The 13,176-nt window shown below is 35.6% G+C and overlaps 2 protein-coding genes across 2 annotated transcripts; both read left to right on the forward strand.

Annotated features, from left to right (window-relative positions):
- Positions 1-138: 138 nt before the first annotated feature.
- Positions 139-7,824, forward strand: LOC127622006 (cytochrome P450 2J2-like). Its single transcript, XM_052095861.1, has 9 exons — positions 139-388; positions 902-1,064; positions 1,205-1,354; positions 1,636-1,793; positions 2,003-2,179; positions 3,155-3,296; positions 4,219-4,406; positions 5,366-5,507; positions 7,215-7,824. The coding sequence occupies exons 1-9, from the start codon at positions 206-208 to the stop codon at positions 7,388-7,390; spliced, it is 1,479 nt and encodes a 492-aa protein (XP_051951821.1). The 5' UTR covers positions 139-205; the 3' UTR covers positions 7,391-7,824.
- A 1,276-nt stretch (positions 7,825-9,100) lies between these two features.
- LOC127622007 (cytochrome P450 2J2-like) lies at positions 9,101-12,630 on the forward strand. The gene is made up of 9 exons (XM_052095862.1): positions 9,101-9,342; positions 9,538-9,700; positions 9,812-9,961; positions 10,292-10,449; positions 10,640-10,816; positions 11,050-11,191; positions 11,347-11,534; positions 11,696-11,837; positions 12,360-12,630. Exons 1-9 carry the CDS (start codon positions 9,160-9,162, stop codon positions 12,533-12,535), a joined length of 1,479 nt encoding a protein of 492 aa, XP_051951822.1. The 5' UTR covers positions 9,101-9,159; the 3' UTR covers positions 12,536-12,630.
- Positions 12,631-13,176: the final 546 nt, after the last annotated feature.

Here is a 13,176-nt window from a genome sequence, read left to right on the forward strand (position 1 = left end):
TAATTCATTTATTTTCCCAGGCTCAAACTACCAGGGACTGTTCAGGGGAATTCCAATGGGGGTCTCTAGTACTGCCTCTTTCTTCTCCCTTCCTGGAAAGGGTTATGTAATCCTTTTCCACTCCTCTCAAATGTTTACATTTCTCAGTACTGGACAAAGCACTAATTTTCAGGCTGCAGAGCTCAATTACTCTGTTGTCTACATCATGATTCTACACTTCATATATGACAGCCTTGATTATAAAAGCTGGATCATTTTATTTTTTGTTTTACTGCTTCTCGCTGATATGATCAAAAATAAGAATCCTTTCAATTTTCCCCCAGGACCATGGCCTGTACCATTCCTGGGAAATGTCTTCACTGAGATGGACTTTAAGACCATGGATAAGGTGGGAGAAAAATTTATATATGCATGTCTTTTAACATACTTTTTTAATTATTGTTTTTCATTTATTCCTACCTACTTGTCTTATAAGTTGAATGTATAAACATATGGTATATAAAGTCTTTATATGGTATCAAGTAAATAAGGCACAATGTACAGCTAGCTGGTATTGGGGGAAAAAAATCTCAGGGTGACATGGTGATCAGGACCCCAATGTGAAACCGTAATTGTAAATCAGTGATAATGACAGACTGACTTTATTCTGCTTATTGCATAGCTACTTACCAAAAAAAAAAATTGCACAACTTGTAGTTATATAAAAAGAAAGAGGCAGCAGAGTGACATGAGAGACAGGAAACTAGTCAGATATGTATAAAATTGGTTGCATGGGACAAAGTTAATTATAAAATTTGAATGTCACCGTACAAAAATATACGACTCATGTGACTGACCAATCTGAATCAAGAATTCCAGAGAGCGTTGTAATAAATATGATACATTGTATATTGTATTTTAGTTGGCTGAAGTCTACGGGAATGTATTCAGCCTAAGAGTGGGCAGTGAAAAAATGGTTATCGTATCTGGATATAAAACGGTAAAGGAGGCTCTGCTTGGGCAGATTGACTGCTTTGTTGACCGTCCAAATATCCCTCTGTTTAGCAAAATCTTTAAGAAAATTGGTAAGTTCATTGACCAAATTAACCTTTATGCCTAACAACAAGACTATATTTCATTCATTTGGAAAGCTGAAGATTTGTTAATGATACACAACATTTAATACTTTTAGTTATTGAAATTCTTCATGTATCATTCTATTAAGGTATTATATCGAGCAGTGGATACCCATGGCGCATGCATAGGAAGTTTACTGTCTCCCATTTGCGGACCTTTGGAGAGGGGAAGAAAAGCCTTGAGCTCAGTGTTCAACAAGAGTGTGTCTACCTTTGTGATGCCTTCAAAGCAGAAAAGGGTATAATCTAAATGTGTAACTAAACTCTGGAGAGTTACAGTACCTTTTGTGTTCCTTCCTTATTCAATATACTCAGGAATCCCTTACAGTGCAAGTAAAATCTAAAATAAAAGTTGTAATAAATGTTTCAATCTAATAAATGGATTGGGACATGGCTCCATTTATTTTTTGCATAGTGAACTATTGTTCAGATGCTCTTTGAAAGACATACTGCTGTTGTGGCAACTGTAAAGAATTTGTGAAGTTACTGCATATATCAAACTATGTTTTCTCTCAAACAGGACCTTTCGATCCCCTGGTGACCTTAAATAGTGCTGTCTCAAACATCATCGCCTGCTTGATATTTGGACAACGATTTGACTATCATGATGAATATTACCAAAACATTCTACGCCTTGATACTGAATGCATTAAGTTAGCAGGCTCTCCTAGAGCACAGGTACTGACTCATGTTGGCATCTTCACAATGTATAGAAAAATAGCCATTAACAATTAAGAGATTTTATTGAATCAGTTTGTTCTGGGTAGGGACTCTAGACACTACTTGGATATTCTAGCTTCCTAATAAATTACAGTTATTGAATAGAAAATTATTTCCCATTAAACCACATAATCTGTATTCATCGCCAGCCTCGTTGTCTATTACAGCTGTACAATGTGTGGCCCAGCCTTTTTGACTACTTACCTGGCCCCCACCAAACAATGTTTGCCAACTATAATAAGATCACAGACTTCCTGAGAGGAGAGATCAGAAAACACAGAGAAGACTGGGATCCCTCAAACCCTCGTGACTACATAGACAACTACCTGTCAGAGATGGAAATGGTAATTAAAATTAAGGTTTACTTTAATTATGTTTTTGAAATACTGTCAGCTGAATTCTTAATTCTGGAAGATAAACAAACCGAATTTGCATTTATCATTCTTTTGATATTGCCATTTGATCAACCTAAGAGGATATATAAAAAAGGTGAGTCATGCATTTAAATTCAAATCATATGACTTTCTTTCCTCTGTAGAACACAAAAGGTTGAATTTTTGCAAACTGTCCTGACCACTCTTTTCCTTTTAAATGAAAGTAAATTAGGACTGTCAAACTCCAAAATGACAAAATCACAATAAAAGTACACTCACTTAGTACTTTGTTAGAAACACTATGGTCCTAATAAATGTCCCGTCCTGGTCTTCTGCTGTTGCAACCCATCCAAAATCCTATTCTGCTCACTACAATTGTACAGAGGCATTATCTGAGTTACCGTAGCCTTTCTGTCAGCTCGAACCAGTCTGACCATTCCCCGTTGACCTTTCTCATCAACAAGGTTTTCCCATCTGCAGAACTGCAGCTCACTGGATGTTTTTTTTGTCACCATTCTTAGTAAACTAGAGTCTGTTGCGCGTTGAAAATCAGTTACTGAATTACTTAAACAAGCCTTGACTGGCACCAACAATCATGCCACGGTCAAAATGGCTGAGATCAAATTTTCCCCATTCTAATGGTTCATGTGAACATTAACTAAACCTCCTGACCTGTTAATTTTTAATAATTACCTAATTTCTGTCTGTTCCTCACTTAAAGATGCATGGCTTAAGAAAACTTGGAATATATGGCACAAGTAGTTTGGACCACTTTAATGATGCTCTTTTGTCATTTTTGAGCTTGACAACTCCAGTCCTGTTGACTTTCATTATATAAAAAAGACTTCAAAAGAATCAGAGGAGTGAGGAAATGACAGAGTTTTCATTTCTGTTCAAAGTATTCCTTTTATTCAATTTAAATTAATTCAATTTCCATTTTCACAGAAAGAGAGTGACCCTGAGGCTAATTTTAATATAGAAAGTTTAGTCGTGGCTTGCCTAGACCTGGTTGAGGCTGGGACAGAGTCTTCTACAACAACATTACGCTGGGGTCTGCTTTATATGATAAAGTTTCCTGAAATACAGGGTGAGTGTGAAGGCAATAGGTTGTCATTTTAAAGTGGTCTTTTTTGGTGTAAGAATATTAAATAATATCCCAAATTCCCTACTTTAGGACTAATGTTCTGTATTTAATTCAGTGTCTCTAAGTTCTATTTGGCAACTGTGCAACAACACAGCAAACAGCAATACTTGTTGACATTGATATGTGTTAAACTATAAAATTATAAAGTAATACGTGCATGCAATATCATTTTTTTTTTTTTTTTTTTTTTTTTACAACAATCAAATTAGTTTACTAGCACTTAGTATTAGAGGTGTTGCTGAACAGTATGAACCATTCAGGAGGAGTGTTTTGTATGAAAGTGAATGGCACTCTTATATTTAAGGAAGGACTAGGTTGTGTTTGACAGTCGTTTAGCCTGTGGGAAGCAGCTGTTCAGTAGTTTGTTTTTTTACCTGGATGCTTCTGTTCTGTTTCTCAGATAGTATAGGGGAAAAAGACAATGACTCAGAAGATTTGAGCCTGTCAGAATGGAACTGGCCTTTTTGAGACATCTTCTTTATACAAATAGATATCTTGGATACTCATTAGCTCACAGCATGCAGCTTCACCAGAGGAAAAATACACTGGAAAAAGTGGTTACATGGAGTTGTTATCTAAATATGCTATTTTTATTTTTCTATTAAAATTATTTTTGCTGATAACCTTAGTCAGATTAATTTAGTCACATTAAATTATTTTTTTTTACTTGTGAGACCAGCTTAGGTGTTCTGTGATGTAGACAACAAGGAGCTCAAAACTAATAATTGCTGATTGAATATGTCAGTAGATTTCTGCAAGCCAGTTTTCACATGGATTCAATAAATGGCTAGGAACTTTGCATGAATTGGTTTGCTTGAAAATTTCACACACCTATTACACTGGTAATGTCATCCTTTCTATTCAGAAAAGGTCCAGGCAGAGATAAACAGTGTGATTGGGCTGTCACGACAGCCCTGCTTGGCTGACAAAGATAACATGCCCTACACTGATGCTGTTATACATGAGATTCAAAGATTTGGCAACGTTGTTCCACTGGGATTTCCTAAACAAGCTATTAAAGACACAATGCTAGCAGGATACTTTATTCCTAAGGTATGAATTCTATTCAGTTCTTATCTTAATCTATTGTTGTCTAGCATATGTTGGTGGACATATAGTACAATGACCTGATATTTTAAAGGTGCTGTAAGTGATTTTGCCATTCTGGAATTTCCACAAACCGAGCCATTGCATTAGCCACTCCCCTTTTTCCAAAACTGCACACATCAAAGATACCATAGAGACAGACACGAGCAAAAGACCATCATCCCACAGTTTTCAAACAGAACAGTTGCAAAATAGCTACCTACCTAAACTGAAAACCGTAATGAAAAACATGGCATAAAAATGGCTTTAAGCCTCAATGATTAGCTGCAACTATAATAATATGAGAATGCGCAAAATGAACGACAGACAGAAAGCATCAGAGACCTCAGCCTGCAGGTACATTTTTGTTTGCCGTTTACATGGTCTAGAGTGGTCACAGAGACAGGTGAGATATCCCAGAACACTTATTTCATTAATAACTTTCAGGAAGTAGGTGTAACGAGGCAGACGAGTATTAAAGATCTAAATGCAGATTTTAATCATACAATAGGGTAAACAAAGTAACTCCGAATATAAAGATATATGACAAACACAGGGACCAAAGCACAGAGCATAATGAAACCCATACAAGGGCTGACCAAGAAACCAGGGGAAACAAGGGCTTAATAACACAAGGGAAATCAAGGGAACAAGAAACACCTAGGGAAACAATCAGGGTAAGCCAATAAAAAAAAAATTAGACTACAAAACTAACACCGGGAACAGGGAACTAAGCAACAAGAATTTCAACATAAAAGTCTAAGCAGAAACAGGGAATGTGTGACTGTAGGAAATTTATTTGCATACCTTTCCATGAAAAAAAATCACTTGCAGCACCTTTATGTAAAAAATTCAGACATTGAGTTTTTGGTTCTATAGAGGATCTTGCACAAATGCATTAGTTTCCCTTCTTCCTTTTTTATTAGGGGACCTCTATTACAACAAACCTGTCTTCAGTTCTGCATGATCCACACGAATGGGAAACACCAGACACCTTTAACCCAAAACATTTCCTGGATGAACAAGGCAGGTTTCGGAAGAGAGATGCCTTCCAACCATTTTCAGCAGGTAATATTTTGCATTACACCTGATATACTGACATCTCAATATGAGATATGCTTGTATATAATAATTCAGTGTGCCGATTTGCAATCCAGTAGTCTGGGGGAAACACAAAAATAATCAGACAAACTTCATTCATTGATTTCTGGTATTAAAAACAGAGGATCCAAACAACTGCCTGAGCTTCACATGAGAAGCTTTATATCCGACTCACCGTAGTCAATATAATGAAATGTACTTGTGTCACAATACTCCTTTTAAAATGCACTGTTGAATTCTTGCATCACAATTTTATTCACAGTTTTAAATCCAGTGTTTCCCATAGGATTTTGCGAGACTGTGGTGGGTGGACCTCGGACCGTCTTTGGGTTTGGTGGCATACGTACATTTTAAAGATAAATGCATCAATCTGGTGCACTTCGAGAGCAAAATTAAGAGGCTAGATCTATGAAGAACTTTGTGCTCTTGTAGACAATTTTGTGCTCTAGTAGTAATTTAATCATAAACACATTGGTTGTATAGATATGATTGGTGATATCACGGCAAAAAAGTCACACCCATGAAGCATAAACGAGATGAGAGTTCACAAATGGTCATAACACAAAATTAACTAGAGCATACATTTGAGCCAGGGCTTGACATTAAGCATTGTTATGTGCTTGTCCTCCAGATAAGTAAAGTGGTCATTCACTTGTCCGAGTAAAAAATGATGGCCGATGCCCAACCTAATAGTGTACCTATGCAATCAACTCAATTCTCTGCAACAGAAATGTAAATGATGATTAATTTGTTAGGGTGGTAGTCAAATAAAGGAAGGTCTCCGTCGCCACCATTAATAGCAGTGATGCACATAGTTCTATGGAAAGAGATCTACATTTTCATCATGTTATTGCAGCAAGACCTACCGTGTACAATAAAGGCTATACATTATCACAATACCAAACTTTCAGTAGTTGGTAGTGGAATTTGACGATTCTCAATACCAGCTTCAAAACCACAATAAATAAAAACACTAACTAATATGTTAATTATGGAAGAATCATGTTCTTAAGTAATTATTCAAGACTAGTAAAAAGTCAGTAATAAAATAACTATAAAAAAACAGCAATGAATAGAAATAGATAAAAAAATAATAGAACAAAAATGACAAATTAAGAAAGTTCAGTGCTTTTTTTAACAGCTTAAAAAGATTTTAACAGCAGTATTCAAGTAAACATTCAAACTGAAATGCAACTTAAAAATACTACTGGTATTCACTGTACGACTATAATACATGAAAACCTTTTAAAGCTACTAAAGTTACCCAGTCAAGAGCAGTGAGTGTTTTCTTGTTATGGTTATTTGATTATTATAATGACACACTAGATGGCAGCAGGTCTATTAAGTTACATTTATACTTGCAAGTCCATTATTTTAATACAAATAAAACAAATTCTCTGCTGTTTACGTTCACTTTAGACATCACTCTCTGTGTTTACACGAATACCTCATCAAGATGGGCATTTTGGCAGAATGTATTTGACCGTTCAGGTGCGCATTAGCGTAAGCATTTTTGGAACATGCGTATGTTCAGCACACACACATACTCCGCCTGTCAATCAAACAGGCCACAGCTGTTTCTAGATCGGTAACAGGGGTCACCACAGTCTTGGTAATTAATTGGAAACACTGACCTTCTAATGTTTAACTTTACCTGATGGCATCTGCTTATAGGTAAGAGAGCATGTTTGGGAGAGCAGCTGGCTCGCATGGAGCTCTTCCTGTTCTTCACCTCCTTGCTGCAGCGATTCAGTTTCTCTAAATGTCCAGGAGAGGAACCCAGTTTGGATGGCGAGATATGGTTTACATATGCTCCTGCTCCTTTCTGCATTTGTTTGTCCCCAGTGTGATTTTGTGTTACAAGTGACGCATTTTACGTGAGCATATGAACAAAGTTGAAGTAATAAAAATATTATTATTGGTCTGTTTTATGCATTATGTCTTTATGAAACTTCATAAAGACAGGTTCTGTGTTTTCCTACCCATATACCCCCAGTCATACATAATACTACTTTAGCACAGCAGTTGTAATTTTGACAAGATACAAAAGACAAAGACTTTGCAAAAAAAGTAGATAATGTTTTCTGATAACTATTGTGTGCAAACATCTTCCAACACCTGTAACTGTACTCTGTACCACTAGTTATTCCATATGTTACCATAAAGTCCAATTTCTGACTAAATGTTTTGACAATGTTTTAATGCTTATGGCTATTTGTTCTGATGTATAAATACTGTAATTGTCACATATACAATACACTTATTCAAGTTTTTTCCTGAGAAATATGTACTTATTTAATTTATTTATATTTGTTTGGTTATTTTTTTAAGATCGTATTTTCTTTAGATAATTACATGTCATCACAGCACCTCAGAAGCCTGTAAACCAAGGTATCTTCAGACACAAAATGCTGCCTGTGAAGTCAGGCTGACTGGACAGTGAGGTGGCAAGGTAGCTGCCTTCGCTTTCTAACACAGTCATAGAGAACGAGTGGTGGTGGTGTTGTGGGCTAAAGCACTAAACTAAACAAATGCTGCAAAAAGTGTTCAGTAAGTGTTAAATTAATTAAAAAAAAAAAAAGAAGCGTACAATGTCCAGCATCAGGGTGTTTTAGGAGTCTTATGACGTAAGGTAAGATGATGTATTTTTTTAATATTTTTTCAGAGGGCAGAGAGTCCAAAGGATGTCACACTATGCTGATATATTTTATCTCTCTATGTTGATAAAGAACTGCCACACACAACTGATTACATGACAATAATATAAATAGCTACGTGCATGAAACCAAGAAATAACCTACAGACTTTAAAATCTGTGTACAATCCCGGGGGTCAGATCTACTAAGTTGTGTACTATAATGACTAAGCAAGCTGGCCCGCTCTCATCAGCATGTACATGTTAATAATTCTTCAGATTCATCCTTGAGCACTGTTATGAAACTGGAGGTTTGAATAAAAAAAGAAAGTGGAGAAAGATAGGATAAACTAATGCTGTTATGTGCATGTGCAAAGAAATGCTGCAAAAAGTGTTCATATATGCACACACACACACACACACACACACACATATATATATATATATATATATATATATATATATATATACAGGGTTGGGATGTTTACTTTTGAAATGTATTCCACTACAAATTCATTTGTAAAGTATTCTGTTAGATTACTCAAGGTCAGTAATGTATTCTAAATACTTTGGATTACATCTTCAGCACTGGTAGATTTTTTCACTTGTTTTTATTATAAAAACTCTGCCAGTACAGTAAGACAAAATACACATGTTAAAAATACATTCTCTGAAAAACCTAAATATCTTATGCAGTGTTGTTTCTAAAACAACATAAATAAAAAAAAAATATTGATAATAAAACATGACCATGTCTCGTAAAATGTCTAGAAATATCATATATGTCTCCAAAGGATTGATTGCAAAAACTGTAATTATCTTCCTGGAATGTGGCCTGTGTCATTTCTCTTCACTCCTCCCATCCAAATTCTATATTTCCCAGTCCTAGACAAATCCACTTATAAACATCCATAAGCTGCAGAGCTCACTTACTCTGTTGTCCACACAATCAGACAAGGGGAATCTGCCATCTCCTTCAACACCATGATTCTACACTTCATATATGACAGCCTTGATTTTAAAAGCTCAGTCATTTTGATTTTTGTTTTATTGATTCTCGTGGATATCATCGAAAATAAGAATCCTCCCAATTTTCCCCCAGGACCATGGCCTGTACCATTCCTGGGAACTATCTTCACTAAGATGGACTTTAAGACCATGAATAAGGTGAGAACAAAATTATTACCATAATTGATTGGCAAATCTGTTAATGAACATGGATTGATTTAAATTAGTGCTTGATTTGTGGATAAAAAATGCTTAGCCATTAATGTTGTTAGTGGATTGCAAGTTGAATATATAAACACATTTATGTTACATGTATGGTATATACTGTATGTTATATTATATTTGGAATATCAGTTGACCGAAGTCTATGGGAAGATATTCAGCGTAAGAGTGGGCAGTCAGAAAATGGTAATTGCATCTGGATATAAAATAGTAAACGAGGCCCTGATTCGCCAATCTGACACCTTTGCTGACCGTCCAGATCTCCCTCTGTTTAACAAAACTTTTAATGCTATTGGTATGTACAGAGTCCATATTGTCCTTTATTGATCTTTATATATGATCATATTTTATTATCAAGTGGAGCTAACATTATCATTTGTTAATGATAATAAAATTTTTTATGAAGGTGTGGCGCTGAGTAATGGATACCCATGGCACATGCACAGGAAGTTCACTGTCTCCCATTTGAAAACCTTTGGAGATGGGAAACAAAGCCTTGAGTTTGGTATCCAACAAGAGTGTGTCTACCTTTGTGATGCCTTTAAGGCAGAAAAAGGTATGACCTACAGTATATGTGTAAATTTGTGTAAATACAGTTCATATTTTGTTCCTTCCTTATTGTCTCTCAGGGGAATCCTTTATAATTTACAGTAAATTAAATCTGAAATAAGAGTTTTAGAGTGACTCCATTTCTGTTTTACACAGTGTCTTCTTTTATGGCTGACTTCATGCTCTATGAAAGACGTCAATGCTAGTTGTTTTGGGAACTTTACTCTGTTTTGTAACTTATTTGTTATCAAGGTAGTTGGCAACAGTAAACTGAGGCAAAGAGGAGTGCAAAAAAATGGTCCAATTTAATACATATCCATGTTTTTCTCTCAAACAGGACCTTTCAATCCTCTGTTCATTACAAATGGTGCTGCCTCAAATATCGTTGCCTGCTTGATACTTGGACACCGCTTTGAGTATCATGATGAAAATTACCAAAACATACTTCGCCTGGACACTGAATGCTTTAAGTTAACAGGCTATACAAGAGCACAGGTACTGACTCATGATGGCATCCTCAGAATGCATTTAAAAAATGCTCCTAAAATGAATAAACAGTTTATTAATTTGAAAACTACTCTGATATTCTGTCTTCCTATGAGTTAATTATAATTCATTTAAGAGTTTTTGCATCTAGCAATGTATTGTAATCTGTATTCAGTGCAAAATATGTTGTCTTATACAGCTGTACAATGTGTGTCCTCGCCTCTTTGACTACTTACCTGGCCCCCACCAAACAATTTTTGAGAACTATAGGAAGATTAAATGTTTTCTGAGTGGAGAGGTCCGAAAACACAGAGAAGACTGGGACCCTTCAAACCCTCGTGACTATGTAGACAATTACCTGGCAGAGATAAAAAAGGTAGATTACGTGAAGATGTTCTTTAATATTGCTTTTGAAACATTATTGGCTGCCTTATGATTTCTGAAATTGTACAAACGGTAAATTTGCAGTCATCATTATTATGCAATTGTCATTTAATCTACTTATGGTGGTCATACAGTTCTCTCCAAGTGTATTCATGTTTTTAGACACATGTGGCATTTTACATACTGTAATTTAATTCAACAGATATTGATTTCCATTTTTCACAGAAAGAGAGTGATCCTGAGGCTGGTTTTAACATAGATGGATTAGTGGTGACTTGCCTAGACCTAATTGAGGCTGGGACAGAGACTGTTACAACAACATTACGCTGGGGTCTGCTTTATATGATAAAGTTCCCAGAAATACAGGGTGAGTGTGAAGGCATTTTATTGATTTAAGAATATTAAAGAATGTCCCAACTACCCCATAAGACTAATTAATTGTTAAAATTAATTGTTGTACAATTTATTAATTGTTGTGCAATTCATTGCTTTGTGACAAGTAGTGTTGTCTTTTCCATTTAGAAAAGGTCCAGGAAGAGATAGACAGGGTTATTGGACAGTCACGTCAACCTTGCTTTGCTGACAAAGTTAACATGCCGTACACTCATGCTGTTATCCACGAGATTCAAAGATTTGGCAATGTTCTGCCACTGGGATTCCCTAAACGAGCAACTAAAGACACCACACTAGGGGGATACTTCATTCCTAAGGTATGAATTGTATTCTATTCAATTCTATTCTATTCCAGAATAGTATAAGATAAATTAAGTTGGTTTAAAAATACATTGATTTGATGTTCATCAGATATTCAGGTTTTGGTTCAAAATAGAATGTTGCACAAATGCATTAGTATTCCTTCTCTCTTCATTAGGGCACCTCTATTACAACAAACCTGTCTTCAGTCCTGCATGATCCAGAAGAATGGGAAACACCAAACACCTTTAACCCAAAACATTTCCTGGATGAACATGGCCAGTTTCGGAAGAAAAGTGCTTTCCTACCATTTTCAGCAGGTCTGAGGGTGTTTTTAAAGTCTTTCTGTTTCAGTGGCATACTCATAATTAAAGGCTAATAAATTGACATAAAAAAAATAAAAGAAATAAAAATAAATGACATGGAAAAATGAATTTATTTAATGGCATGCAAGTCTCCACTAGTGATTGCACAGAAAGACATTGGAGAGTAGCAGAAAAAGTACAGCACAGAAATATCTTTAAAATAAATGATGTCACTAACCTAGCAAACTTGGGCAAAATTCTGTGATTATTTCAACCTCAAAGCATTCATTCTATCAACCTGGGGTGGCTGTGGTGATAGATTTGTATTAAATAATGACATCATCAGTTAAACTTCATTCATTGATTTCTGTACACCCTCATCTGAAAAGCACAGATGACTTAATCAAAATCAAAATAATGATAATTAATAAGCTGTAATGTAATGCCTGCATCATCACAAAGTTTGTCATCATTATGTTGTTACTTGTCTATAACCTTCGGATGTTTAACTAGTTATCTGATGCTATCTGCACATAGGAAAAAGAGCGTGTTTAGGAGAGCAGCTGGCTCGCATGGAGCTCTTCATGTTCTTCACCTCCCTGCTGCAGCAGTTCTCTCTCTCTAAAAGTCCAGATGAGGAACCCAGTTTGGATGGCGAGATATGGTTTACATATGCTCCTGCTCCATACCGCATTTGTGTGTCACCACGTTAGAGCTTATGTTAACGTACAGTCCAACATAAAGTATTTGCAAAAATGTTAAATAAAGTTTTCACAAAGTCTTAATGCTAATAATTTCTTATGATGTATAAATAAATAAATATACTCTTTGTCACATACACTGCAAATACAAATACACTGCTTGGCCAAAAAAGTCACCTTTTGAATTAAATTAGCAGATACTTAAGAGCCTAAGATTGGATCATAATTGCAGTGATTAATATGTTTCAGATGGCAACAATTATTTTAACCCTAACTGATGCAGTGTATACTTCTTGTTTCTTAAACTACCATCTCGTGGTTGTGGAAAATCTGTTTCAGAAGGGCCAAATTATATAATAATTTGGCAAAGAAAATAACTGGAGGTTGGAGATAATAAGGAGATTGCTGAAATCACTGGAATTGGGTTAAGAACTGTCCAACGCATTACTAAAACCTGGAAGGGTAGTGGTAAACCATCAGTTTTGTGGAAGAAATTTTGTCAGAATAGTTTTTTAATGATTATGATCAGAGATCACTAAACGTAGGTGAAGTCTCATCATAAAATTTTGACAGTAGAACTCATGGCTATGTTTAATAGTAAAAGTAAGAGCATTTCCACATGCACAATGCGATGAGAATTTACAGGATTTGGA

Source organism: Xyrauchen texanus, chromosome 28 (assembly GCF_025860055.1).
Source record: "Xyrauchen texanus isolate HMW12.3.18 chromosome 28, RBS_HiC_50CHRs, whole genome shotgun sequence".
In the NCBI taxonomy this organism is placed as follows: Eukaryota; Metazoa; Chordata; class Actinopteri; order Cypriniformes; family Catostomidae; genus Xyrauchen; species Xyrauchen texanus.